The following is a 27,424-nucleotide window of genomic DNA, read 5'->3' on the forward strand; positions in this document are numbered from 1 at the left end:
AACTATTCCCATAGACTCTGAGGAGTCCTGAGGTGGATGATGGAAGGACATTCCCTTCCTTAAAGATCCACGCCACTACATTAACTGATTGCTTGTTTATACACACCTCCTCTTCCGAATCCAATTTGTCCTTTACTGTTTGGCACAAAGTTATACTCGGAGGTTCTAAAAAGACACCCGTGGTTGTGGGCCCTTTCTTTTTTAGTAGGTACAGCATGTCCTGAGAAGAAGATAGAGAAATACCTGTCAGGCTTCACACACCACAGTCTACTATTTGCTCCTTGAGAACCAGACCAATGGTGTGCACAGGTGCAGTGCACATGCTGGCATGGACACAGATGACCTCAAGCTGGTTTTGTGCCTCAATCTTTTGTTGTACACATCCCACCCTAATATTATCCCTTAAAGATCAGGCAACATTTCTTCATATCAGATTTTCCAAAATAGTTAAGGGATTAAATCCAACTTTTCCAATAGATGGTTTCTGAATAGCCCTCTCTCATCTTCCTACTGGAAAGCCAATGATTTGAGACACAATTCTTGCTCCACATGGTGATAGAAGTGAAGGGGCCAGGTATTTAAGAAGCAGGATTTTGTCTTAGGATAGCCAGAGAAACACCATATGACACATACCAGAATTGCTCCAGGCAGGATGCCATCCTGACAAATGGAACTGAGTTCTCTTCCAAACAGTTTTCTTCCCTTTTTAACTGGTGGGGTGGTGCATACTTGGTCCTAGTGGGGCACAGAGCCCCTGTCCAACTGCGACGTCATAGAAGTTCTCTGTTTCTTAAAAGTTTTTTCCTTCATATCTGAGCAGGAGTTGAGATCATTACATGGGATAGTATAATTTATAAAGATCTTTTACAAAACCAGATTTCAATTATAAAATGCCCCTATTATAATGGGTTATTCATCCTGTTGTGCTTATGTAACCTTCTTCTCATATGCCCTACACTGTTATTAATCTTAGTGATGTCTCTAAGACATGGTCTTGTGTCCTGTAGTGGGAATTCTCACAACATGATGATGTCTAACTCCATACTGTATCATGAAATACTAGATACATTGGTTGAACGAGCTCCCTGAACTATGTATAGGCTGTTGCTTCAATAATTACATCCATTTTAATAGCCACCCTCACTTTTATTCTCATTTAAAAATTTTCTATTTTTTCAAATGTCATAGTGGAGCTCTTTTCATCCTTTTCTTGTTCAGCATTTTGAAGAACCATTGTTAAGTTTATTTCAGCAGCAGCATATCCCCCTCATGAGAAAATATACATGACTATACACTACAGTGTCAGTTCAGAGCTGAAATTAAGTTTCTTTTTCGCTTCTGAGTTTTCTTTTAGAATATTGGACTATAATACAATTTTAAATATGTTACTTAAAACAAATAAATTAAAAGTAAACAAATGAATCATATAACACAATATAAAATAGTCTTCTTCACTGTAAAACATAGTCTGCCTGGCTATCTAATGCAAAATTATGAGGGCTGAAATCACAAGTAATATTAGATAGATGAACAAAGATGTCTGAGTGTGTGTGTGTGTGTGTGTGTGTGTGTGTGTGTGTGTGTTTATATATATGTATACCAAAACACATATCAAAATTTTTGATTTGGAATTGTTTCTATCTAAAGAAAATGCATGGACAAAAATTCAAGCAGAGACTGAAGGAAGGGACATCCAGAGATTGCCTCAACATCTGATCTATCCCATCCATAGACACCAAACCATGACAGTGTTGATGATGAAATGATATGCTTGCAGACAGGAACCTGACAGGGTTGTCCTCTGAGAGGGTCTACCAGCTTCTGACTGAAACCGATGCAGATACTCTCTGCCAACCACATGACTGAGTACTAGGACCCCAATGAAAAAGTTAGGGGAAGGAATGAAGGAGGAGAGAGGGATAGCAATCCCATAGGAAGAACAAGAATATTAATTAACTTGACCCCTCAGAGCTCCCAGGGTCTTAGCCAACAACCCAAGAGTATACATTGCCAGTCTGCAGTCCCTGCTACATATGTAAGAGATGGCTGTCTTGTCTAGCCTCAGTGGGAGGGTATGTTCTTGTTCCTGTGGAGGCTTGATGCCCCCAAAGAAGCAGGATGCTAGAGGGTAAGGTGGGAGTAGGTAGGTTGGTGGAGGAGCACCCTCTTAGAGGCAAAGGGGAAGAGGGATGTGGTGGGGTATTCTTGGTGGGGGGACCAGGAACGGGACATTTCAAATGTAAATAAAATTAATGAATAAAAAAGCAAAATTTAAAAGAAATCAAGGGAATAAGTGGGAGGTTTTCAAGAAAGGAGAATAAGGAGAAATAATAATAGTATTCTATCATTTGAAAAAATAATTAAAAAGCCCCAGTCTATCAATGTTAGAGCCATTAGGAATCTGGATATAGGTCTAAAAGATATTTGTTATATGATTTGAAATGAGATTAGAGACTGGGCTACAAGTCTAAGGTGATTTCTAGTCAAGCCTGCAACAGATTATCTTCAACACCATACATCTTGTTTTTCTATGTAGATTTCATTGCAATAGATTGTCAAAATATAGTTCATAAGTAATTTTGTGCTCTAATCACGAAACCACTTGATGGGAACATATCACGATCCATGTCTCAGACCTGCTTATTCTAATGGGACAAAAATGTGTGTACACAGTGTCTAGGCATACCAGTTTATGGCAAATATCTGCCTGGGAAAAATGAAATGTACTCCCTATAACCAAGATTAGTCTTCACATTGGAATTTAGAGTTTTCTTAATATGGACCTGAAACATACTGCTTTAGTGTGGTTTTGTTTTGTTTTGTTTTGTTTTTTTCTTTTTTCTTTTTTTTTTTTTTTAACAGTGGCCCTTTCCTAAGCAAGAAAATGATAGTATGCTGTGATATTTTATGACAAATTAAAATGGGAACTAAGAAAAGCCACCTGAAGGAAGATGGCAGACTCACTTTTTTGCTGCTGGCTTCTTGCTGAGTTTCTGGGCTTCAAGATGAATTCTTTGAGAAAATCAACAAGACACATAAACCTAAACTAACTAAAAGTCTCAGAAATAGTATGCAAATTAACAAAATCAGAAATGAAAAGAGAGACATAATGGAAATTGAAGAAATTAAAAAAAATCATCAGGTTTTACTACAAAAGACTAACTTGACGAAGCTTGAAAATCTATATGAAATGAATGATTTTCTAGACAGATACCACATACCAAAGTTAAATCAAGATCAGATAAACTAATCAGTCCCATAACCCCTAAGGAACTAGAAGAATTCATTAAAAACAACCAACAACAATAACAGTAACAAAAAGACTAGGGCACGATGCATAATTCAGTGCATAATTCTACCAGACTTTCAAATAAGAGCTAATACCAAAACTTCTTAAACTATTCTCAAAAGAGAAACAGAACTACAGAACTTGCTGGTGAGATTGTAGAGAAACGGGAATGCTCCTCCATTGCTGGTGGGATGGCAAACTACCACCACTCTGGAAATCAATCTAGCTGTTCCTCAGCAAACAGGAAATAGTTGTACCTGAAGACGCTGATATACTGGTCCTGGGCATACAGCCAAAAGATGCTCCACAGTACCGCAAAGACGCAAGCGCCACTATGTTAATAGCAGCCTTATTTGTAATAAGCAACCCTGATGTTCTTCAACCAAAGAATGGATACAGAAAATATGGTTTATTTATACAACGGAATACTATTCAGCTACTAAAACAAAGGACATCGTGAAATTTGCAGGCAATTGCATGGATCTAGAAAATATTCTGAGTGAGCTAACCCAGACTCCAAAGGACATAGTATACATTCATTAATCAGTGACACTACACAAAATATACAGAATATCCATGACACTAAAAGTTAAACCATAAGGAAAGGTTTAAGCCTAAGTAAGGATGCTTCAATCCCACTTAGCAAAGGGAAATAAATAACCATGGAAGGCAGAGGGAAGGAGAGATATGTGTGAGAGTGGAATGGGAAGAGAACAGGTCAGGATCAGGTATGGGAGAGACATGAGAGGACAAGGGACCCAAGAGAATGAATGGAAATATACAGCAATATCCCAGAGACATGGGATAGGTGTGCTCCCAAGAGTCAAGGTAGGAAATTTTGCCAAAACGCAAAATCATGCAGATGTAAAATTTGAAGAGACCACCTTCTTAAATCAGACAGGACACCTGTGGATGGATAGGGACACTAACACACCTACAAAACTTTCAACCTCAAATTGCTCCTGTCTAAAAGAAATGAAGGACAAAAGTGGAATAGAGTCTGAAGCAGTGACCAGTCAGTGACAGGCTCAACTTGGGATCCATCCCATTATTAGGCACCAATCCCAAATATTATTACTGTTGTGCTTGCAGCCAGTAGCCTAGCATGGCTGTCCTCTGAGAGGCCCTGCAAGCAGCTGACTAAAACAGATATATATATATATATATATATATATATATTCCATCTAACCATTGGACTGAGGTCAACAACCCCTATGGAAAAGTTGGGAGAATTGAAAGAACTGAAAGGACTGGAAACATCATAGAAAGACCAGCAATATCAACCTGGACCCCTGGGAACTATCAGAGACTGAGCCACCAACTAAAGAGCATACATGGGCTGTTCAGAGGCCACAGGCACCTATGTACGAGAATGTTTTCTTATCTGGCATCAGTGGGAGAGCGTGCTCTTAAGTCTGCAGAGACTTATGTCACTGGTATGAAGGTCAACTTTATCGATTAGAGCTTCAAATTTTCAGTAGCTCTTAAAAGATCAGCTTTGCAAGAATACTTGGTGATCTCAAATTTTTAATTCTTATTCAAACTTTTCTGATAATTTTATTACTATTATTTATTTATTTATTTGGCAATAATCTAGTGAGAAAGAAAAGAAGGCAACAAACAGAATAGCTGTAATTAAGTCAGGTTGTCTCCAGACATCAGAATATGATTTCATATTCAGTTGCAGAATTATTGGTCATAGGAGATGTGAACTGAATATTTTACATGGATTCAGAGAAAGGGCTATATTTCTAATATTCATTACAAAACAATCTACCTAATTTGGAATAAATAAAAAAGTAAAGATTTTACATTTTAGATTTAAACTTGTTTCTCTGTATAAGTCATTCACTCACATATATACCTGATCTCCATGTTAGACTTGGTGTCTGTGCAGGTCAGATGTGGGAATTAGATCCCCTGAAACTGGAGTTATAGATGGTTGTGAGCTACCATGTGAGTGATGGAAACCCTTGAGATATATAGCTAAGAAGAGTTTCTGTAATGATCACCAAATGACTTTTTTAAATTGTTTTCTCCAGAAACAATATGTCTAGAGTTTTGTTTTGTTTGCCTTATCAGGAAAATTGTTTCTGAAACAGAAAGCACAGAAAAATTCCTGTCATTCTAAGGCTGTTGCTTATGAGTTATTAAATTGTATCTGAATGTTATATTAGTAATTAATTATGATTTAAATGAATGAAATTATATTTAAGTCATTCTGCTTTAGTGTTTATTCAAGTTTAAGACTAAATAATGAAAATAGTGAGGATTCACCAAACTCAGCTAGTCCCTCCTTAGATTTCCCTGTTATTACCTTGGAGTACTCTTGGAGCTTTCCCAGGGCCAGGATAGAACCACAGTTGGTAATCTTCAATGTTCTGGGAGGCAAAAAGAACCAACCATCACAAATAAACTGACATCAGAGTCTTGAAGAGTCTAGCAATTTCCTTTACTTACCATTTCTAGCTCTCTAGCAGGGAAATTATTTAAACCAGTATTAATGATATTTCCTCTGACCACAGGTTTGAGTAAACGGGACTGATTTCAGGAGAAAATCTTTGGCTACTTGCCTTTCCTCTTGGAGGGAGCCTTGATCTACTGATCCACAATAAAATAAGAAGTTGCATTCAGCCATTACCACTAACCAAGACAAATAGTATTATGAAATTTCTTACATCTGTGCAGACTGTGTGTGGTATATTAAATTTCGACTTAACATGAGCACAGAACCTAGTGTCCACAGAGGCATATACTCATGGTGGCTATGATGAGTTTAGCAAAGTTAACATTCAAAAGATATGATAACTTCGACAACAGTGAACACAAGAGTCAAAAACAGAGAGTCTTTGAGAGTGCCTAGAAGTGAAAATAGCCTTTGGCCTTCATTGAGAGATGTCCAGTCTGTGGAGATGAAGGACATGTGTCTATCCTGGAAAATAGGCCTGATGCTGAAAAGAAGTTCTAGAACATAATTACTGCACACAGTGTTATGGATCCATTTGAAATAATCATCTAAATAGAACATTCTGTTGAAATATTGAGCACCCTCTAGGAGTGGCTCTAACTGGAATTATTATTAATTTTATTTTCTTGTAGACTCCTATTTAAAACCAATGACATTGTCCCATAGAGTTTTTAAGTGTTAAACTAGCAGACAAAAAGCACTCAAGCAGACACACCACCAAATACCCATTTACACCCCAACATACATGGAGAGGTGATAATGAAACAGAAAGAGAAAGAGAGTGAGAGAGAGGCAGACAGAGGTAGAGGGGCATAAAGTTAGAGAGGCAGACTGACTTGTGGATTCTCACTGTACAAACTCACAGAAAGCGATAGACAGGGATGCATAAACACAGAGAAACACACACACACACACACACACACACACAGTTACAAAGAGATACACATGCACATTTAAAAATAGAAAGACAATATATACACAGATATGTATGCAGAAAAGACATAGAAATGTAGACTCATTCATTAAAGATTTATTAAAAGTTAAAAATAAATACACTAGAACATGTACACTTACACATCCACACAAGAGAAATAAAAACAAGAAAAAATGGGAAAGACTACAGAATTACATACCAAATAGGCAGTATAGTCTAATTTAAAAAAAAAAAGAAGAAAGAAAAATATTCCCTCTAACATTGGCATCCTTTAAATTAGGTGTGAGCATATGACAAATTAATCACAATTTATTACAGTAGATATGTATTATCTAGTGAAACTACACATACAGCTCAAACCATTGGGCTATGAGTTTCATTTCACATAAAACTAGACACAAATTCAAGAAAAAAATGTCACTCAAAGGACTATTATTATGTCTTCAATAACTTCTGATTAAAAAAGAGGCATTTGTAAAATATGATTTGTAAATGTATCATGATCAAATTTCATCTGTATTTACACATTTCCACATATGTGAATCTCAAAAGCAAAATTCAATTTTAACTCAAAATAGATTGAAAGTAACTTACATGCTTTCTTATCATTGGTAGTAACTTGCTGATTATGTCATTTACCATATTGAAGTTTGTTGCTTTTACATATAGAGGCTATAGAATGCACAGAGAGAAAAATGCTATAAAATAACCTGAAAGCTCATGAATACAAAATTAATATGATCTAATCATTATTTACAATTTATAATCTGTAACCACTCCTCTAATGTATAACTTATTTTCTTCCCATAGACTAAGTCTGGAAGACACTCAGTCTACCATATTTATTTTAGAATTTAGTTCTTGGGTACTGAAAAATCAAACATAACTGTAACAGGTTGTATATGATAAAGGGTGACTGAGAAGCCATGGGTGCTAGAGCTCAGTATCCTGATTTCTCCTTCATTATGGCAGAACGTAGTCAGGGAGAGCACTTAAAGAGAGAGCGGAGACGTTTGCTTCCTCTCCAACTGGACTTCCATCATTACAGCCTTACTTCCATGTGCTTCACATGCACAGTTCTAGAAAAACGAGGTTGGGAAGCAGCGCAATTATTTTTATAAAAATTAAAATTAGTGAGCACTCTTATCATATCAGGGTTTGTAAATACTTAGATGGCATACAGATATAGAGTGTTGAATTCTTTTATGGTCATAGATCTAGGGATCCAAAATGAATATTTTAGAAACAAGACCCCATTTCTTAACACTCCCAGGAAAAAACAAGGTACTTGTACTATTAGCTCTCTACTGCCTCTCACATTTAGAATCTGCTCCAGAGACCAAGGAAGACAGCAGCAAGAATATAGCATGAAATCAAAGCATAGTAATTGGACAAGAAACCACTGATGTACTGGAAATCTAATAAATAACCAGACAGTGAGTACATAAGTATATTTTTATGAAGTTAGTATCTTTATTATCAGTTATCTTTGATGAGGATTGTAAGAATCTAAGAAACAGTCCCTTAAATAAGAAACACAGCACATGTGCTCTCTCCCTATCCATAACAACCTTGAACCCAAACCTAAGAAAACCACTTTACAAGCCATCTCTTTTACAGAGGTTTCATTCATTATTTTTTAATTTTTACTTTTTATTAATCAACTGCTATGCATAATGTATTACTTTGAAAATAATATGAGTGTCTGTGTCTGTGTGTGCATGTGCCTGTGTGTTATGTGTGTGTGCCTGTGTGTATGTGTGTGTGTGTGTGTGTGTGTGTGTGTGTGTGTGTATGTTTGAGTGCTTCTGATGATTCATCCAAGACCCCAATGTTACATGTCAGATTAGTAGAATTTTATGAAAAGGACAACTTACACTAACTGACTTTGTATTTTTTTATGCAGAGGCTAACAATTATGCAAAAGCATCTTAGAATATGAAAAAAACCAGCTCTGATCTTGTGGTTGGAATGTAACAAGAAAGGAACAAATTTAAGGTTTTATTCAGAATGTAAAATTAATCACCTATGGGTGAAAATATAGATCAGGGCTCAGAAATCATACATCCCAGAAGGAAATAATCACCTGCAAGTTTCCTTCTTACATCAATATGGCACATTGAAATATGTACATATATTCATAAACAACATACTCATAGGAACACACACACACACACACACACACACAGAGAGACACACACAGAGACAGACACACACATACATAAGCATAGAACATTTAAAGAAAAGTAAAGCTTCTGATATTTTGATGAATATCTGAAAACATTGCTATAATTTTAAGACAACAAAGTTTTATTATAAAGAGTTCTGCACATGAGATAGAGTAATAATTCACATGGGACTTTATTTCACATTATTGAAAAATATTTTGTTTTCAGAGCATTAGAAACATATTAATGTCTAATTAATGATTGCAAAGATGTATACATCTCTTTCTGATGGTGATTTTCTTTGTAAAACAGATTTCAAGACAAAGAGACTTTTTAAATAAAATATTTCTACAAATAACGTTTTTAAAGCATGAAAGTTAAAATAGAACTGGTAGTTTTATTATATATACTAAAATATTTCTTGACCCATGATGAACCACAGAAATGTAAACAATTCTTAAGAGAGATCAACCTTAGAATAGTTCACATGCTCCTTCTATGAGGAATAAAATGTTTTAATTGTTCAAAGAAATAAAACATTTAATGTAAATATATTTGCCTATATCTTCAGATAGAAATAATAACTGTAAATATTGAAATTACATATTAATAGACTAAATGTGAAACAGTGAGGTGATACTATCACTAGCAAGGTATGAATTTTAAAACAGATTACTAAAATCATGGAGGAATGTAGTAAAATGCTGTCCCCCAGCCATGGCATAAGCATTGACTCATGAGGACAGTGCAGTTGTTTTCTGTACAATGCTAAGACCAAAAGTCGATATTTTATACATTGGTAATTATTAAAGTCAAGAAAGGGAAAGAACATGAATATAGGGAAAGGTTTGGGGATATCTTGTGATTGTGCATTTCTATACTTACATGAAATTATCGAGTAAAGATAATTCTAAAATCATCTGCATCTATCTATTTTAAAATATAAGCAGTGTCTGAGGGATCTACATTCAATCTTAAGAGTAAAGAAAAAACAAAAATTAGGTGGAAAAATCCTAATATAAAAATAGGATTAAAACGTTTTCCTAATTTATCCATAGAAAAACTTTATAGGTTTATCTTAAGTGTAATGAAATACGTTGATGATTCAAAGAATTTTCAAACTATAAAAGAAAAGGCTAAAGTAGAAACAAAAAAAATCAAAGAAAACTAATAAGAAATTGATATATATATAAAATATATATATGAAGAATTATTTCTGAATACTGACTAGAGAATATGGAGAAAGAAAATAAGGGAAGATATTTAAGAAAGGTAGAAGAATGTTTTGATGATCTGATAATATCTCTTCAAAGACAAAAAGGAAATAAACATATAACATGAATAAAAGTTAAAAATTATCTATTACCAATCTTCTGAACTACACGAAAGGTTTTTAATAATTATGGTAGGATAAAATATTAAAGCACTAGAGTCGTGGGAGAGAATTAGTAAAAATGTTCATGTTAAAGCAAAGGGATCTAAGTCACAAAAGTGTACAACGCTGAGCATTTGCCACAGCTGAAGTCAAACAGCAGAGGCAAGAGAACATTTCCCTATGGGACGTTCTGCTCTTCTGCTCTTCTCTGTCCTGAGGACACATATGGTTCAGCCAAGCTAATGAGTTTTCCCTGATTTATGTCACTGACTCAAAATCTATTTTATACTATATTTAAATACTGTTTTGTGTAACGTGGACCTGGTATGAGTAAGAAATTGCGTGGTGATCTAAAATATCTTCATTATAGTCCCTTTTGTAAGTCTAGTGTAGTGTCCACAGTGACATGTTAGAACACTGACTCTAGGTCCATTTTGTACCCATTAGCATTTATGAAAGGCAGAGAGGTGGTGATCCCTGAGTCACAGTCTATTCTGCTTTACAGTAGGAAATGTCTTCAATGCTCTACATGTTACATAGTAGTTAAATTTTTGATCTGCGCTAAACCCAATACTGGAAAGTGGACAATAATATGAGCCTGAGAAAAACAGACAATTATTCAATAGATATTTATGTTTATCTCAATGATAGAACTACTGTATAGTATTGTGAGGTTGTGAGTTTTATCCTAAACACCATACACAAAGATGAACACACACACACACACACACACACACACACACACACACACACCCCACTGTTAAATTTATAAAGGTAATTTCTGAACAGAAGTCACATGCAAAGATACCCTCATGACTAGATTATTCAAATAAACATGAGGATGAAAGCCATGACTTTGTAGCTGGTATTCAGAGGAAGGTATAAGGATGCATAGTAAGAGACTTAGAGAAAGAGCACAGAATGGAGATAAAGAGCTAATATATCACTGAACACTTAGGTATGGAGAGAAAATGTAATGCTTTATGATAATATTATATAATAAAAATTATTTACTAGTCATAAATATTTTAAAATGATTAAGGAATAGTGGAAACAACACACAAGTCTATATATAAGCAATAAGGACTCAGGAGGGGGCAGTTTAATTGTAGTAATAATACTTCACCTGGAAATATATGCTGTTGGAAATATTTGGTTCAATTTTCAGTGATATAACAAACAGTATTTCCTCTTTTTTGGATCTCTAGTACATGGATCAGTCTTGTTTCATGTTGCTCTCTACACATTACATATGAGAGTCCTATGTCTGCATTGACTACAGATATAATTTCCACATAATACTGTCTAAATTCTCTCCCTCGGTTTCTCTGTCCCTCTGTCCCTCCCCCCCTTTGTCCCGCTCTCCCCATCCATGCTCTTCTTATGTCTCCATCTTCCATTACTTTACAAACTGTCTCTCTCCTAGTCATGAACATGGAATATTAGTTTTGGTTTTGTATTCACATACAGTGTCACAGCATGCAATGTCCTCAGTGAATATCTGCATGGGAAGTCCCATTATGTTGTGTTTTTTGGCTTCACAAATGGATCTGTGAAATGCAACAAAAATATACAATACAACAAGATTAATTAGGAGCTTATTTCAAGCTAATCCCTGTTAATATTTTTTTCAGAATCATCTTAGATTTCAATATAAGAAAATAAGATCAGCAATATTCACTATTCGACTGGTGAATACTCAAAAATGTTTCAGAAACAGATATAGTCAGGTAATAACACATTGACCTAAGTAGTATAGCCAGTCCTCAAAATGATGTGCCTGAAACAAACAGAAGGATAGAAATTTGCTTGACCTCAAAGGAGGAAGCAGCAGATGGTTTGAATGTGCATGCCAGAGTGATATCTACTTAGTGAAATTTAAAATAAGACTTGAGAGTACTGTTTACTCTAATACAAAGAGGAAATAATAAATGCAGAACTTCCGAAGAAAAAATAAATAAAAAATAAATGCAGAACTTCCACAAAATTAAATATGGAATGGACAGGAGAATGCAAAGCATTTTCCATTGACCATCTAATTAACAACTGATTTCGAGACAGAATATCAAATATATATATGATATATATTTTATATATATGTGTGTATATATATATGTATATATATATATATATCATTCCTATATCACCAAGGAATTAAAATATTAACACAAGAAAAATACCTTTGTAGAAAGAAATACCACCAAATGGTCTGTTCCATGGAACTGTGAAATTGAAAAAAATTAGAGTCATGGCTGCCGCTGCAGAGAGCCCGTGGGCAGCACCCCACGAGCGAACCTGAGCCTCGGGACCACAGGTAAGACCAAATTTTCTGCTGCAAGAAAGCTGCCTGGTGAGCTTGGGACACACGGAAGCAGAATTTCTCTAGGACCAGGCACGTTCTGTGTTTACCGGAAGTCCCACACCCGCGGATCCCGGCCCGCAGCAGCTCTCTGCTCCCAGACCCGGTGAGAGAGAGACCCAACCGCCTGGTCAGGTGGGCACTCCTGAGGCTGCAGAGCGGAAGAGACCACCAACACTGCTCACCCCTGCCCACATCCCTGGCCCAAGAGGAAACTGTATAAGGCCTCTGGGCTCCCGTGGGGGAGGGCCCAGGAGCGGCAGGACACCTGCCTGAGACACCACCGGAACCTGAAAGAAACAGACCGGATAAACAGTTCTCTGCACCCAAATCCCGTGGGAGGGAGAGCTAAACCTTCAGAGAGGCAGACAAGACTGGGAAACCAGAAGAGACTGCTCCCTGCACACACATCTCGGACGCCAGAGGAAAAAGCCAAAGACCATCTGGAACCCTGGTGCACTGAAGCTCCCGGAAGGGGCGGCACAGGTCTTCCTGGTTGCTGCCGCTGCAGAGAGCCCCTGGGCAGCACCCCACGAGCGAACTTGAGCCTCGAGACCACAGGTAAGACCAAATTTTCTGCTGCAAGAAAGCTGCCTGGTGAACTCAAGACACAGGCCCACAGGAACAGCTGAAGACCTGTAGAGAGGAAAAACTACACGCCCGAAAGCAGAACACTCTGTCCCCATAACTGACTGAAAGAGAGGAAAACAGGTCTACAGCACTCCTGACACACAGGCTTATAGGACAGTCTAGCCACTGTCAGAAATAGCAGAACAAAGTAACACTAGAGATAATCTGATGGCGAGAGGCAAGCGCAGGAACCCAAGCAACAGAAACCAAGACTACATGCCATCATCGGAGCCCAATTCTCCCACCAAAACAAACATGGAATATCCAAACACACCACAAAAGCAAGATCTAGTTTCAAAATCATATTTGATCATGATGCTGGAGGACTTCAAGAAAGACATGAACACACTTAGGGAAACACAGGAAAACATTAATAAACAAGTAGAAGCCTACAGAGAGGAATCGCAAAAATGCCTGAAAGAATTCCAGGAAAACACAATCAAACAGTTGAAGGAATTAAAAATGGAAATAGAAGCAATCAAGAAAGAACACATGGAAACAACCCTGGATATAGAAAACCAAAAGAAGAGACAAGGAGCTGTAGATACAAGCTTCACCAACAGAATACAAGAGATGGAAGAGAGAATCTCAGGAGCAGAAGATTCTATAGAAATCATTGACTCAACTGTCAAAGATAATGTAAAGCGGAAAAAGCTACTGGTCCAAAACATACAGGAAATCCAGGACTCAAATGAGAAGATCAAACCTAAGGATAATAGGTATAGAAGAGAGTGAAGACTCCCAGCTCAAAGGACCAGTAAATATCTTCAACAAAATCATAGAAGAAAACTTCCCTAACCTAAAAAAAGAGATACCCATAGACATACAAGAAGCCTACAGAACTCCAAATAGATTGGACCAGAAAAGAAACACCTCCCGTCACATAATTGTCAAAACACCAAACGCACAAAATAAAGAAAGAATATTAAAAGCAGTAAGGGAAAAAGGTCAAGTAACATATAAAGGGAGACCTATCAGAATCACACCAGACTTCTGGCCAGAAACTATGAAGGCCAGAAGATCCTGGACTGATGTCATACAGACCCTAAGAGAACACAAATGCCAGCCCAGGTTACTGTATCCAGCAAAACTCTCAATTAACATTGATGGAGAAACCAAGATATTCCATGACAAAACCAAATTTACACAATATCTTTCTACAAATCCAGCACTACAAAGGATAATAAAGGGTAAAGCCCAACATAAGGAGGCAAGCTATACCCTAGAAGAAGCAAGAAACTAATCGTCTTGGCAACAAAACAAAGAGAATGTAAGCACACAAACATAACCTCACATCCAAATATGAATATAACAGGAAGCAATAATCACTATTCCTTAATATCTCTCAACATCAATGGCCTCAACTCCCCAATAAAAAGACATAGATTAACAAACTGGATACGCAACGAGGACCCTGCATTCTGCTGCCTACAGGAAACACACCTCAGAGACAAACAGACACTACCTCAGAGTGAAAGGCTGGAAAACAACTTTCCAAGCAAATGGTCAGAAGAAGCAAGCTGGAGTAGCCATTCTAATATCAAATAAAATCAATTTCCAACTAAAAGTCATCAAAAAAGATAAGGAAGGACACTTCATATTCATCAAAGGAAAAATCCACCAAGATGAACTCTCAATCCTAAATATCTATGCCCCAAATACAAGGGCACCTACATACGTAAAAGAAACCTTACTAAAGCTCAAAACACACATTGCACCTCACACAATAATAGTGGGAGATTTCAACACCCCACTCTCATCAATGGACAGATCATGGAAACAGAAATTAAACAGTGATGTCGACAGACTAAGAGAAGTCATGAGCCAAATGGACTTAACGGATATTTATAGAACATTCTATCCTAAAGCAAAAGGATATACCTTCTTCTCAGCTCCTCATGGTACTTTCTCCAAAATTGACCATATAATTGGTCAAAAAACGGGCCTCAACAGGTACAGGAAGATAGAAATAATCCCATGCGTGCTATCGGACCACCACGGCCTAAAACTGGTCTTCAATAACAATAAGGGAAGAATGCCCACATATACGTGGAAATTGAACAATGCTCTACTCAATGATAACCTGGTCAAGGAAGAAATAAAGAAAGAAATTAAAAGCTTTTTAGAATTTAATGAAAATGAAGATACAACATACTCAAACTTATGGGACACAATGAAAGCTGTGCTAAGAGGAAAACTCATAGCGCTGAGTGCCTGCAGAAAGAAACAGGAAAGAGCATATGTCAGCAGCTTGACAGCACACCTAAAAGCTCTAGAACAAAAAGAAGCAAATACACCCAGGAGGAGCAGAAGGCAGGAAATAATCAAACTCAGAGCTGAAATCAACCAAGTAGAAACAAAAAGGACCATAGAAAGAATCAACAGAACCAAAAGTTGGTTCTTTGAGAAAATCAACAAGATAGATAAACCCTTAGCCAGACTAACGAGAGGACACAGAGAGTGCGTCCAAATTAACAAAATCAGAAATGAAAAGGGAGACATAACTACAGATTCAGAGGAAATTCAAAAAATCATCAGATCTTACTATAAAAACCTATATTCAACAAAATTTGAAAATCTTCAGGAAATGGACAATTTCCTAGACAGATACCAAGTATCGAAGTTAAATCAGGAACAGATAAACCAGTTAAACAACCCCATAACTCCTAAGGAAATAGAAGCAGTCATTAAAGTTCTCCCAACCAAAAAGAGCCCAGGTCCAGACAGGTTTAGTGCAGAATTCTATCAAACGTTCATAGAAGACCTCATACCAATATTATCCAAACTATTCCACGAAATTGAAACAGATGGAGCCCTACCGAATTCCTTCTACGAAGCCACAATTACTCTTATACCTAAACCACACAAAGACACAACAAAGAAAGAGAACTTCAGACCAATTTCCCTTATGAATATCGACGCAAAAATACTCAATAAAATTCTGGCAAACCGAATTCAAGAGCACATCAAAACAATCATCCACCATGATCAAGTAGGCTTCATCCCAGGCATGCAGGGATGGTTTAATATATGGAAAACCATCAACGTGATCCATTATATAAACAAACTGAAAGAACAGAACCACATGATCATTTCATTAGATGCTGAGAAAGCATTTGACAAAATTCAACACCCCTTCATGATAAAAGTCCTGGAAAGAATAGGAATTCAAGGCCCATACCTAAACATAGTTAAAGTCATATACAGCAAACCAGTTGCTAACATTAAACTAAATGGAGAGAAACTTGAAGCAATCCCACTAAAATCAGGGACTAGACAAGGCTGCCCACTCTCTCCCTACTTATTCAATATAGTTCTTGAAGTTCTAGCCAGAGCAATCAGAAAACAAAAGGAGATCAAAGGGATACAGATCGGAAAAGAAGAGGTCAAAATATCACTAGTTGCAGATGACATGATAGTATATTTAAGTGATCCCAAAAGTTCCACCAGAGAACTACTAAAGCTGATAAACAACTTCAGCAAAGTGGCTGGGTATAAAATTAACTCAAATAAATCAGTTGCCTTCCTCTATACAAAAGAGAAACAAGCCGAGAAAGAAATTAGGGAAACGACACCCTTCATAATAGACCCGAATAATATAAAGTACCTCGGTGTGACTTTAACCAAGCAAGTAAAAGATCTGTACAATAAGAACTTCAAGACACTGAGGAAAGAAATTGAAGAAGACCTCAGAAGACGGAAAGATCTCCCATGCTCATGGATTGGCAGGATTAATATAGTAAAAATGGCCATTTTACCAAAAGCGATCTACAGATTCAATGCAATCCCCATCAAAATACCAATCCAATTCTTCAAAGAGTTAGACAGAACAATTTGCAAATTCATCTGGAATAACAAAAAACCCAGGATAGCTAAAGCTATCCTCAACAATAAAAGGACTTCAGGGGGAATCACTATCCCTGAACTCAAGCAGTATTACAGAGCAATAGTGATAAAAACTGCATGGTATTGGTACAGAGACAGAAAGATAGACCAATGGAATAGAATTGAAGACCCAGAAATGAACCCACACACCTATGGTCACTTGATTTTTGACAAAGGACCCAAAACCATCCAATGGAAAAAAGATAGCATTTTCAGCAAATGGTGCTGGTTCAACTGGAGAGCAACATGTAGAAGAATGCAGATCGATCCATGCTTATCACCCTGTACAAAGCTTAAGTCCAAGTGGATCAAGGACCTCCACATCAAACCAGACACACTCAAACTAATAGAAGAAAAACTAGGGAAACATCTGGAACACATGGGCACTGGAAAAAATTTCCTGAACAAAACACCAATGGCTTATGCTCTAAGATCAAGAATCGACAAATGGGATCTCATAAAACTGCAAAGCTTCTGTAAGGCAAAGGACACTGTGGTTAGGACAAAACGGCAACCAACAGATTGGGAAAAGATCTTTACCAATCCTACAACAGATAGAGGCCTTATATCCAAAATATACAAAGAACTCAAGAAGTTAGACCGCAGGGAAACAAATAATCCTATTAAAAAATGGGGTTCAGAGCTAAACAAAGAATTCACAGCTGAGGAATGCCGAATGGCTGAGAAACACCTAAAGAAATGTTCAACATCTTTAGTCATAAGGGATATGCAAATCAAAACAACCCTGAGATTTCACCTCACACCAGTATGATTGGCTAAGATCAAAAACTCAGGTGACAGCAGATGCTGGCGAGGATGTGGAGAAAAGGAACACTCCTCCATTGTTGGTGGGGTTGCAGACTGGTAAAACCATTCTGGAAATCAGTCTGGAGGTTCCTCAGAAAATTGGACATTGAACTGCCTGAGGATCCAGCTATACCTCTCTTGGGCATATACCCAAAAGATTCCTCAACATACAAAAGAGACACGTGCTCCACTATGTTCATCGCAGCCTTATTTATAATAGCCAGAAACTGGAAAGAACCCAGATGCCCTTCAACAGAGGAATGGATACAGAAAATGTGGTACATCTACACAATGGAATATTACTCAGCTATCAAAAACAACGAGTTTATGAAATTCGTAGGCAAATGGTTGGAACTGGAAAATATCATCCTGAGTGAGCTAACCCATTCACAGAAAGACATACATGGTATGCACTCATTGATAAGTGGCTATTAGCCCAAATGCTTGAATTACCCTAGATCCCTAGAACAAACGAAACTCAAGACAGATGATCAAAATGTGAATGCTTCACTCCTTCTTTAAATGAGGAAAAAGAATACCCTTGGCAGGGAAGGGAGAGGCAAAGATTAAAACAGAGACTGAAGGAACACCCATTCAGAGCCTGCCCCACATGTGGCCCATACATATACAGCCACCTAATTAGACAAGAGGGATGAAGCAAAGAAGTGCAGACCGACAGGAGCCGGATGTAGATCGCTCCTGAGAGACACAGCCAGAATACAGCAAATACAGAGGCGAATGCCAGCAGCAAACCACTGAACTGAGAATAGGTCCTCTATTGAAGGAATCAGAGAATGAACTGGAAGAGCTTGAAGGGGCTCGAGACCCCAAAAGGACAACAATACCAAGCAACCAGAGCTTCCAGGGACTAAGCCACTACCTAAAGACTATGCATGGACTGACCCTGGACTCTGACCCCATAGGTAGCAATGAATATCCTAGTAAGAGCACCAGTGGAAGGGGAAGCCCTGGGTCCTGCTAAGACTGAACCCCCAGTGAACTAGTCTATGGGGGGAGGGCGGCAATGGGGGGAGGGTTGGGAGGGGAACACCCATAAGGAAGGGGAGGGGGAGGGGGATGTTTGCCCGGAAACCGGGAAAGGGAATAACACTTGAAATGTATATAAGAAATACTCAAGTTAATAAAAAAAAAAGAGATTTCATCTTAAAAAAAAAATAAAAAAAAAATTAGAGTCATGATAAATGGTAGGATTTTTAAGGTTATTATGCATAAAAATATCTTACGTCTGTGGCCATCAATTATGGTATAGGTATATTTGGCAGTCTCTACATGATTCCACCTCTAAATGACCTAATTTTTGTACTGTCGTGCTGTCATGTGACACTTTACCATCCCTAAATATAATATTTGATAAGAGAGAAACCCCAAGCATTAAAGAACAATCTTTTGAGATTTTACTAGAGGAATAGAAAACATTCAGAGAACAAAAGGTGATCTTCTCTTTTGTCAGTCTATGACAAATGCTTTTTCATGTAAAGAGCAAAGTCACAGAGCCTAGAATGCTCATAAAACTAGTGTTTGTGTTATTTGAGTCAACTGTGTGATGACACTAAGAATTTGGATAGAAGAATGAAGAGCTCAAATTTGGAGTATGCATGACTTTTCACGTGGAAAAAAACTTGAATTTTGGTGTATGTTTGATTAGAGCAGAAGGCACATGCTACACAATCTCTGTGATTCCATCAACTACTCTCAATATAATATCAATATGCCATGAGCACATCTTCTCATGAAAGATTAGAATACAAATTTGAAATTTTCCTGAACTCAGAAAATTATACCTGACTCTGATGGTCTTGTGACACCAGTCCTTTTTAATTGACTATAAAAACCAGTGATATTCTGCTACAGAGACATTCAAATACTTGAGTATTGCATGAGTAACTTTTCATCATTCAATTAAATACTAATTTTTAAGAATATGTGGGAGTATATAAAGTATTTTTCAAATTTAATTATACTACACAATATTACTGGGAAGAGATAAATCTGTGTACTTTTAAAACACAGATAAAATCATATCATCTTGGGAAGAAGAATGTCTAGGATAAATAAGATCTTGTCCTGTCCACATTCTTTTTTTTTTTTTTTGGTTCTTTTTTTTTCGGAGCTGGGGACCGACCTGTCCACATTCTTATAAGAAGACATGCACCTCTGTCCTGCCCCATGGACCTTGTGGAGTCTCGAACATCGCAGATCAAAACATAAAGTGCGCTGGTGCTGGATGGAGGGCCCATTGGTCCGGCCCTGTGGGCTCACACGAGGTTAGAGGTAGCTCGCAAGGTCCTGCTGCGCAAGCGCGTCCAAGATGTCCATGCTTCTGCATCTACACAATGGCTGGCAGGTAGACCAGGCAATCCATTCAGAGGAGGACTGTGTGGTCGTCATTCACTTCGGACACGACTGGGACCCCACTTGCATGAAGATATACAAAGTTCTGTACAGAATCGCCGAAACGAAATGGAAGATAGTGAGAGATCTTCCTCATCCTGTATGAGTTCCGTTTGGATAGCCCAGGTGTCTTAAAGCAAATGGTGCTGGTGTCGCTTGTGCTCTGTGGCATCCTCTCTGATTCTCCCGAGTCTGATAGGCTTTTCTGCCGCCAATATGAACATCTGCTGGGCTCGGCCAAATGACCTGATGAACATACAACACTGCAACCTGCTCTGCCTGCCCGAGAACTACCAGATGAAGCACTACTATCATGGCCTCTCGTGGCCCAGCTCTCCTACATTGCTGAGGATGAGGTTGGGAAGATTGTGGGTTATGTTCTTGCCAAAATGGAAGAGGATCCTGATAACGTCCCTCATGGACACATCACCCCACTGGCTGTGAAGCGCTGCCACCTAAGCTTTGGCCTGGCCAGGAAGCTAATGGACCAGGCCTCCCAGGCCATGATAGAGAACTTCAGTGCAAAGTATGTCTCCCTGCATGCCAGGAAGAGCAACCGAGCAGCCTTGCACCTCTGTTCCAGCACCCTGAACTTGCAGGTTAGTGAGGTGGAGCCCAAGTACTATGCAGATGGCGAAGATGCATATGCTCTGAAGCGAGATCTCTCACAGATGGCAGATGAGCTGAGAAGGCAACTGGAGCTGAAGAAAGGCAGGTATGTGGTTTTCGGTTCCAAGGAGAATCAGGGTAGCACACTTCCTGGTTCCGAAGAGGCCTATTAGCAGGAGAACCTGGCTGGAGGTGACAGTGGCAGTGATGGCAAAGATAGCACTGGTGTCCAAGACAGCTTGCAGACCTTGGGGTCTGCCTCTTAGGACCTGCTTGAGCACTACGGGTCCTTGTATTTTAGTCATATTGTTCTTGGGAACCTTGTTCTGCACTCCTGTGACCCGAATGGCTCTCCTTTCGATGCTTAGCAACCTTCTGCATAACCTGTGTTATCATGGAGGCACACCTGGACACAGAACCTGTTGTGTGGGAGTCAAGGAGGCCTGAGGACTGCCATGCAGCACCTTTCTTGGCTTCTTCATGCTGCCATCAGATTCTGTTCAGTGCTGTACTGTTTCTGTATATCCTGCAGGTTTCCAAACCCTGGAATGCTAAACAGGAAGTGGGGACAACTTGAGAATACCCCAGCATCCTGCCTTTGCCAGTGATTATCTGGGTTTTCCTTGGAGTAGAACCATCAAGCTAGTCCTCATGCCCTCTCCCTTGTGGGGAGTTACCCGTTCTTGCTTTCTGGGAAACTGCCTGGCCTTGCCCTCCCTCCTTTTGAAGAAGAATGCTCTCTTTCCTAGTGGGAGACGATGATAGGTTCTGGACTAATACGGGAGCAGAATTTGTAGATCTTAAGGAAAGGACAAGCAGAAATTAAACTGCAATCTCTAACCTGAACAAATAAAAATATAAGGAGAAGAAAAAAAACCCAAACAAACAACAAAACAAAAAACAAAAACAAAACAAAAAAACATAAAGCACCTACCTACATGTGGAAATGGATATAATGAAGAGTAGAGAAAATCTAGGATCGTCATAGAAGGGGAAAGTTGAGTTGGCATCCTGTACACAATCAGACTAAGATTGACTCTAATTTTGCAAACATTTTGGGATGATGAAAGCATTTGGTGAAAGGAGTTACTAGATACACACTCTTCAATGGTCACCAATAGCCATAGCCTGATTATTGTTTTCTAATTGGAGAATATTAGAATGAGTATACTCATTCACTGGGAAGTGAATTACACTCCATTAATTTGACCCACAATTTCTGAAGTTATCATCCTGTGATCACAGGTCTGAACTCTAGGTCTTACCGAAAGGTGTAGTTGGTGTTGTGGTAAAACCAAGTTCTTCCTGCCCCAGAGCAAAAGACGACACATCCATTGCTAAATCTAAGCACAGCGGCACTTACAGAAAGCCACCTGTATCAATATTTCTTACCTGGATTTAGTTAAGGAGTAACTATATTGCTTTGTTTTTTTCCCATAATACACAAAGGAAATTATTTCAAGATTTTTTTAATTAATTACATGGAAAAATCTTTCCAGAATAAGAACAAAAATATTGTTTGACTTAATAAAATCAATTCTGTTGTCTGTCTCCCTGAAATAGTCAGTAACCTCATTCCAGTACCTCCTGCAGAAAACCCGCACAGCACATACCACACAAGTAACCAAAAAGGCGGTCCTTTTTCCAACAATTTAGCCAAACAGTTAGAATAATGTCTTCCTATCAAGCACTCTGATATTATTAGAAGTGTTTTTAAGAAACAATAATCTTTGAAGCATAAATTTTCTCCTTTTGTCATTCTTTTTCTGAGTAATTTGCTCTCCGAGAATTGTACATTAAAATACAATGCATTTGATGATTTTTTTTTGTCACTTTTTCCTTCCATTCTATCTCCTGACAGATCTCCTCCCCACACTCATGATTCTTTTTTTGTATTTTTTTAAAGATGGACCTAATATTATCTGGTGCATTTGCTGTGTAAACCTAGGTATTGAACTTTCCTTCAGATACTCGTGAGCTAATATGTGGCTACATAACTGAAGATAATGACTCCCTCTCAAATTCAGGGGACAGAATATCACAAGAATAAATCATGGTTCAAAAATCCTGTATCTAAACCTTTAATATTCAAAACATGGGAAGACTAATTGCACTACAGAGAAAGATTCCTCATATAATCTAATGTAACATACTATAGTTAAAATACAAGCCATCGGGCTGGAGAGATGGCTCAGTGGTTAAGAGCACCGACTGCTCTTCCAGAGGTCCTGAGTTCAAATCCCAGCAACCACATGGTGGCTCACAACCATCTGTAATGGGATCCGATGCCCTCTTCTGGTATGTCTGAAGACAGCTACAGTGTACTCATATATAAAATAAATAAATACATCTTTAAAAAAAAAAAATACAAGCCATCATGCAACATGTACTTCAAGATATACATACACACATGTCTCAATAATGAGATGTTTATATTTACACTTTATATTCACCATTTAAACATCTAAATATATATATATGCATATATAAAAATCAAAATTCCCAAGAAATGCTTGAACCTGAAACCTCTAATTCCAATGTCTGATAAGACATAATCTTCCTTGAAAATGGAAATAACGATAATCACTCCTTATAAACTTGATAAACTTCTTTCCATAATGTGAATGAGAATCTAAAAACAGTTTTAATTACAATTGCAACATGACAGAAGGGACCATATGTACTGCCTTTAAGAAAACAACCATTTCCGTTTCCTTTATTCTCAACACAAAGTTAAGTTCACTTCCTTCCATCAACTATACTTATATGGCAAATGATCAGTTTATTTCTTTTTACATTTCCGATGAGTTGATTACTATCTTTTAAAATAAAATGTGAAGATTTCCCACTGTAGAAAGAAAGGGAGTTGTGTACAAAAAAAAAGAAAGATGGACAGATTGACAGACACCCAGTCCATTCTTTTATTTTCAGCCTGCCTCAGACACTAATTACAATTTTCTGTGAAGGAGCTTACACGACTGATCAGGGTTGCCAGAAAAACGTACCCAGTTGGTGTATTTATAAAGTATAGAAGAACTCTCACCTGAATATTTTATTTTTCTCACAATCTGTGAAATGGATCTTCTGGAAAATGATTCACTGATGATCAGAAAATTTAACCCCTGCCCCCCCAAAAATGGAATAGACTATTTTATTGATGTCTGTCTGATAAATTTATGTACTTATGAGAAAACCACTTAAGATATTTACTTGATAGTATCAATACCAGCATCACATCTTCTAGAATAATATGAAGGCTATGATCATAAGCAGTGGAGATTATACATGATGTGGTCCCAGAAAACATCTCTATGGTCATAATTTCTAATATAACCAAGTACACAGTTTCATTCAATCACAACAGTTTTCTCTAGTGTCTGTAGAATCACCAAGCAAGACTTAGTGCCAGCAATTTCCCTTGTTAGTGGAGAGATAGAAGCTGCTTCCTGTCTCTTCATGCTAATCTGGAAGCTATGAGGTCAGGAGGCTTACATGTTTAGCCCCTTATGACCAACAATCTTGCTTCTGTAATCTATTTGTAAACACCAAGCAAGAAGGCTCCTGCTTATCATGAATTTAATATTTTATTTAGAGAAATGTGTCACTATATAATTCACAGGGCTCTCATTACGAGGTATAATACTCCTAAGTTAGTTTTAAAAAAATGCTAGAAATGTGGGCACATGCCTGCATAATTGTCTCCTTGGTAGCTTGTTGCTAATCTTTCACCAGATTCAAACAGCAGAGTAGTACCTTAATTAATTAATTTTTTAAATGTGCCCAAAGAATGTGTCAAAATAAATTGAGAAATATATAGGAGTAGTCCAGTAAACATCAACCCTACTCAAAGAAGTATATGCCACTAAGGAAACTTGAAAATAAGAGAAATCTCCCCTAGGATTGTCAATTAGATTGCTTATCTAATACCAAATACACATTCCTGAAAACACAAATACAAGCAATATTATACTGACTGAGTAGGTTATATTTAAGTACTTAGAAACTGTACATATATATGTATCCATGCATATCTATTATATATGTGTATCTTATGTTAGCTTACATAGAAATAATGTGTAAGAACGAGTAATAAAAAAAACCAGAAAGCCATGATTTCAAAAGAGAACAAGGAGGAGTATATGTAAGGATGTGAAAGGACATGGAAGAGGAAAAGGAAGGAGAATGTGAAGTAATTATAATCTCAAAAATAAAGGAAGTTATAAACAGTTTTGTACCTTAAGGCCTTTCCACTGAGTAGCCTCTTATAGTAAGGAAAGCATGGTGCGTATACTTACAGTTTACTGGATACCACCAAAATGTCATTGAACAAGGTCAGATATCGTTTCTTTCTTTTCCACCCTCTTCGGATAACCGCAGCACCTTGGCAAACCACGGTTCGATTTTCTTCTCCTACATCTTCCTCCTTAGTTGTATCCATATTGAAAAAAAACCAATTCTCCTGATGCAGAGCTCCACCTAGAGAACAAGTATTCAGTGGATAAGTTAAAAACCAATATTCATACTGTATTTCAAAGGGTGAACGGTGTTAAAATGCAGACTAAGTTTTCCAAGCATGATTCTGTTGAGCTATAGACAGCTTTAAAATGTAACAGAAAATATGTCGTGTATGAAGGGAACTATTGGGAACGTATTGAAGAAGTAGGATCTTTTCAGAAGTGTCATGGGAATAGTTTGAAGAAGTATAGTTGGTAGGATATAGAGCAATGGTTCTCAAACTCTAAATGCTACAACACTTTAATGCAGTTCCTAAACTTGTGGTGATACCCTCCAATAAAATTATTGCATTGCAACTTTATAACTGATTTTTTGAAAGTTTTATAAATCCTAATGTAGATATATATTATGTCAGATATCAGATATGATAGTCTGAGAAAATGCTACAACTAAACCTTTGTGAGATAACATTGTAAATGTGCTGAAAATAATCAGGTTATCTTGATTTAAACCAGTTAGGTCTCTGGCAGAGTCTCAGAATTGCCAGGCTTGGTCCAGCTCAAGATACAGGAAAGAAAGATTCCTGATAGTTACGAACAAAAAAAAAAAAAAAAAAAAAAAAACAAACAAACAAAAAAAAAAAACAAGAACAACAGGAAAAATGAAAACAATACAAGCATTCATCAAAAAATTTGTGAAATTGGTCTTGTCTAGCAAAGGTAGACATTTCCCCTGACTCTGGCAAAAGGGACATAATGCTCTCCATTGACTTGTTCATATTAGGATATCAATTTTGATTGCAACCTTCTTTATTCTTGAAGGGGGTAATCATACTTGGTATAAATTTAAAATCCCACATCTAGGTTACAGACATTTTCCAACATCTTCATCCCCTTCTTCATTATACTAACTCCTAACATGTGCTAGAATCCCCTTCCTCTCTTTGTGAGCCCTTTTCTGTGACCAAACTATCTCCATTTTCTCTTCTGATAGTCTTCCTTGTCTTTTCCCAGACTTGGTCAAGCCTGTTTCTGTTTTCTATATTCTGAAATTTTCCATGTGCCTCTGAACATTTTTCTCTCTTATCCATAATAAAATTGTTCCCTATAATAAGGGAGTGGCTTCTGTTTTGGTGGTTTCTTTATTGTGCCCTGCTCTTTCAGTTTGGATATTTAAAACATATAGTTACTCAAGTGACTATAATTCATCCCACAATATATGTTACATCTTTCAAAGAATATGTACAGAAATGTCATAGCTTTCACTTAGAAAGGACTTAAGACTCACATGAATCAAAAAGAGAACAGACAATAGTTGCCATCACACACATCAAGCAATATTATAAAAATATGTTTAAAAAATAGTACTACCTCAGCTTCATGAACAAAATTTTAAGTTAATGACCATGTCATGAAAGTTGTGCATGTCTCATCTGAGTCAGTGTTAAATTCTGAGCATTAGATTCCAAAGGGCACAATGTGTGTTGGAAACAATAACAATTTCTTAAAAACCAGAGAATTCTTAGATTGTGGGTTAGATTTACCAGTTTCTTAAAATAAAAATCTACAGCCATGGGGGGTAAAGTAATTGGATTGAGCATAAAATAATCCTCACTTCTAACTTGTACAGTTTTTAAAACTTTACAGAAATTATTCTCCTGTGTAGCACAAAATATACCCCTCTCCATGTGATAACTTTGTTTCTGTAGAACATTGGTACTAAATATTGCTACAATGATTGCCCTATCAAAAAACCACTGCTGAGTTGTTATTTCATATGATCTTGAATAATCAAGACAGAACATTTCATGATACCATAAGTCTATCATGAGAATCAAATTATATATATCTATATCTATATCTGTATATAGATATAGATATACCTTTTTAGTAAAGCCTGCGATGAAGAACTTATCAAACAATGTGAAATTTTCGTTTGCCTTCCTGCCTCTAGACACCAAACTAGTGACTACAGTGGCTAGAAAACTACTGAAGTCTGAGGATTCTGTAGTTGTCAGGCTGAAGGACCATTGTG

At 37.4% G+C, this 27,424-nt stretch overlaps 1 protein-coding gene and 2 pseudogenes across 2 annotated transcripts in view; 2 read left to right on the forward strand and 1 right to left on the reverse strand.

The window, feature by feature from the left end:
* The window catches only part of Ralbp1l4 (ralA binding protein 1 like 4), a 62,983-nt gene that overhangs the window by 22,442 nt on the left and 13,117 nt on the right, over positions 1–27,424 (reverse strand). Inside the window, 7 exon segments of the mRNA XM_087559566.1 lie at positions 107–220; positions 634–812; positions 2,965–3,012; positions 5,607–5,670; positions 7,285–7,362; positions 11,702–11,783; positions 25,231–25,411. Coding sequence (XP_087415692.1) covers positions 107–220; positions 634–812; positions 2,965–3,012; positions 5,607–5,670; positions 7,285–7,362; positions 11,702–11,783; positions 25,231–25,373 — 708 coding nt within the window. The 5' untranslated portion in view covers positions 25,374–25,411.
* On the forward strand, positions 20,027–21,201 carry Naa11-ps13 (N(alpha)-acetyltransferase 11, NatA catalytic subunit, pseudogene 13; annotated as a pseudogene). Its single transcript, XR_015624998.1, has one exon. The product of XR_015624998.1 is annotated as a N(alpha)-acetyltransferase 11, NatA catalytic subunit, pseudogene 13 (transcript).
* On the forward strand, positions 20,244–20,432 carry LOC102556486 (thioredoxin-like protein 4A-like; annotated as a pseudogene).

The sequence above is a fragment of the Rattus norvegicus genome, chromosome 7 (genome assembly GCF_021556685.1).
Source record: "Rattus norvegicus strain SHRSP/BbbUtx chromosome 7, alternate assembly SHRSP_T2T, whole genome shotgun sequence".
In the NCBI taxonomy this organism is placed as follows: Eukaryota; Metazoa; Chordata; class Mammalia; order Rodentia; family Muridae; genus Rattus; species Rattus norvegicus.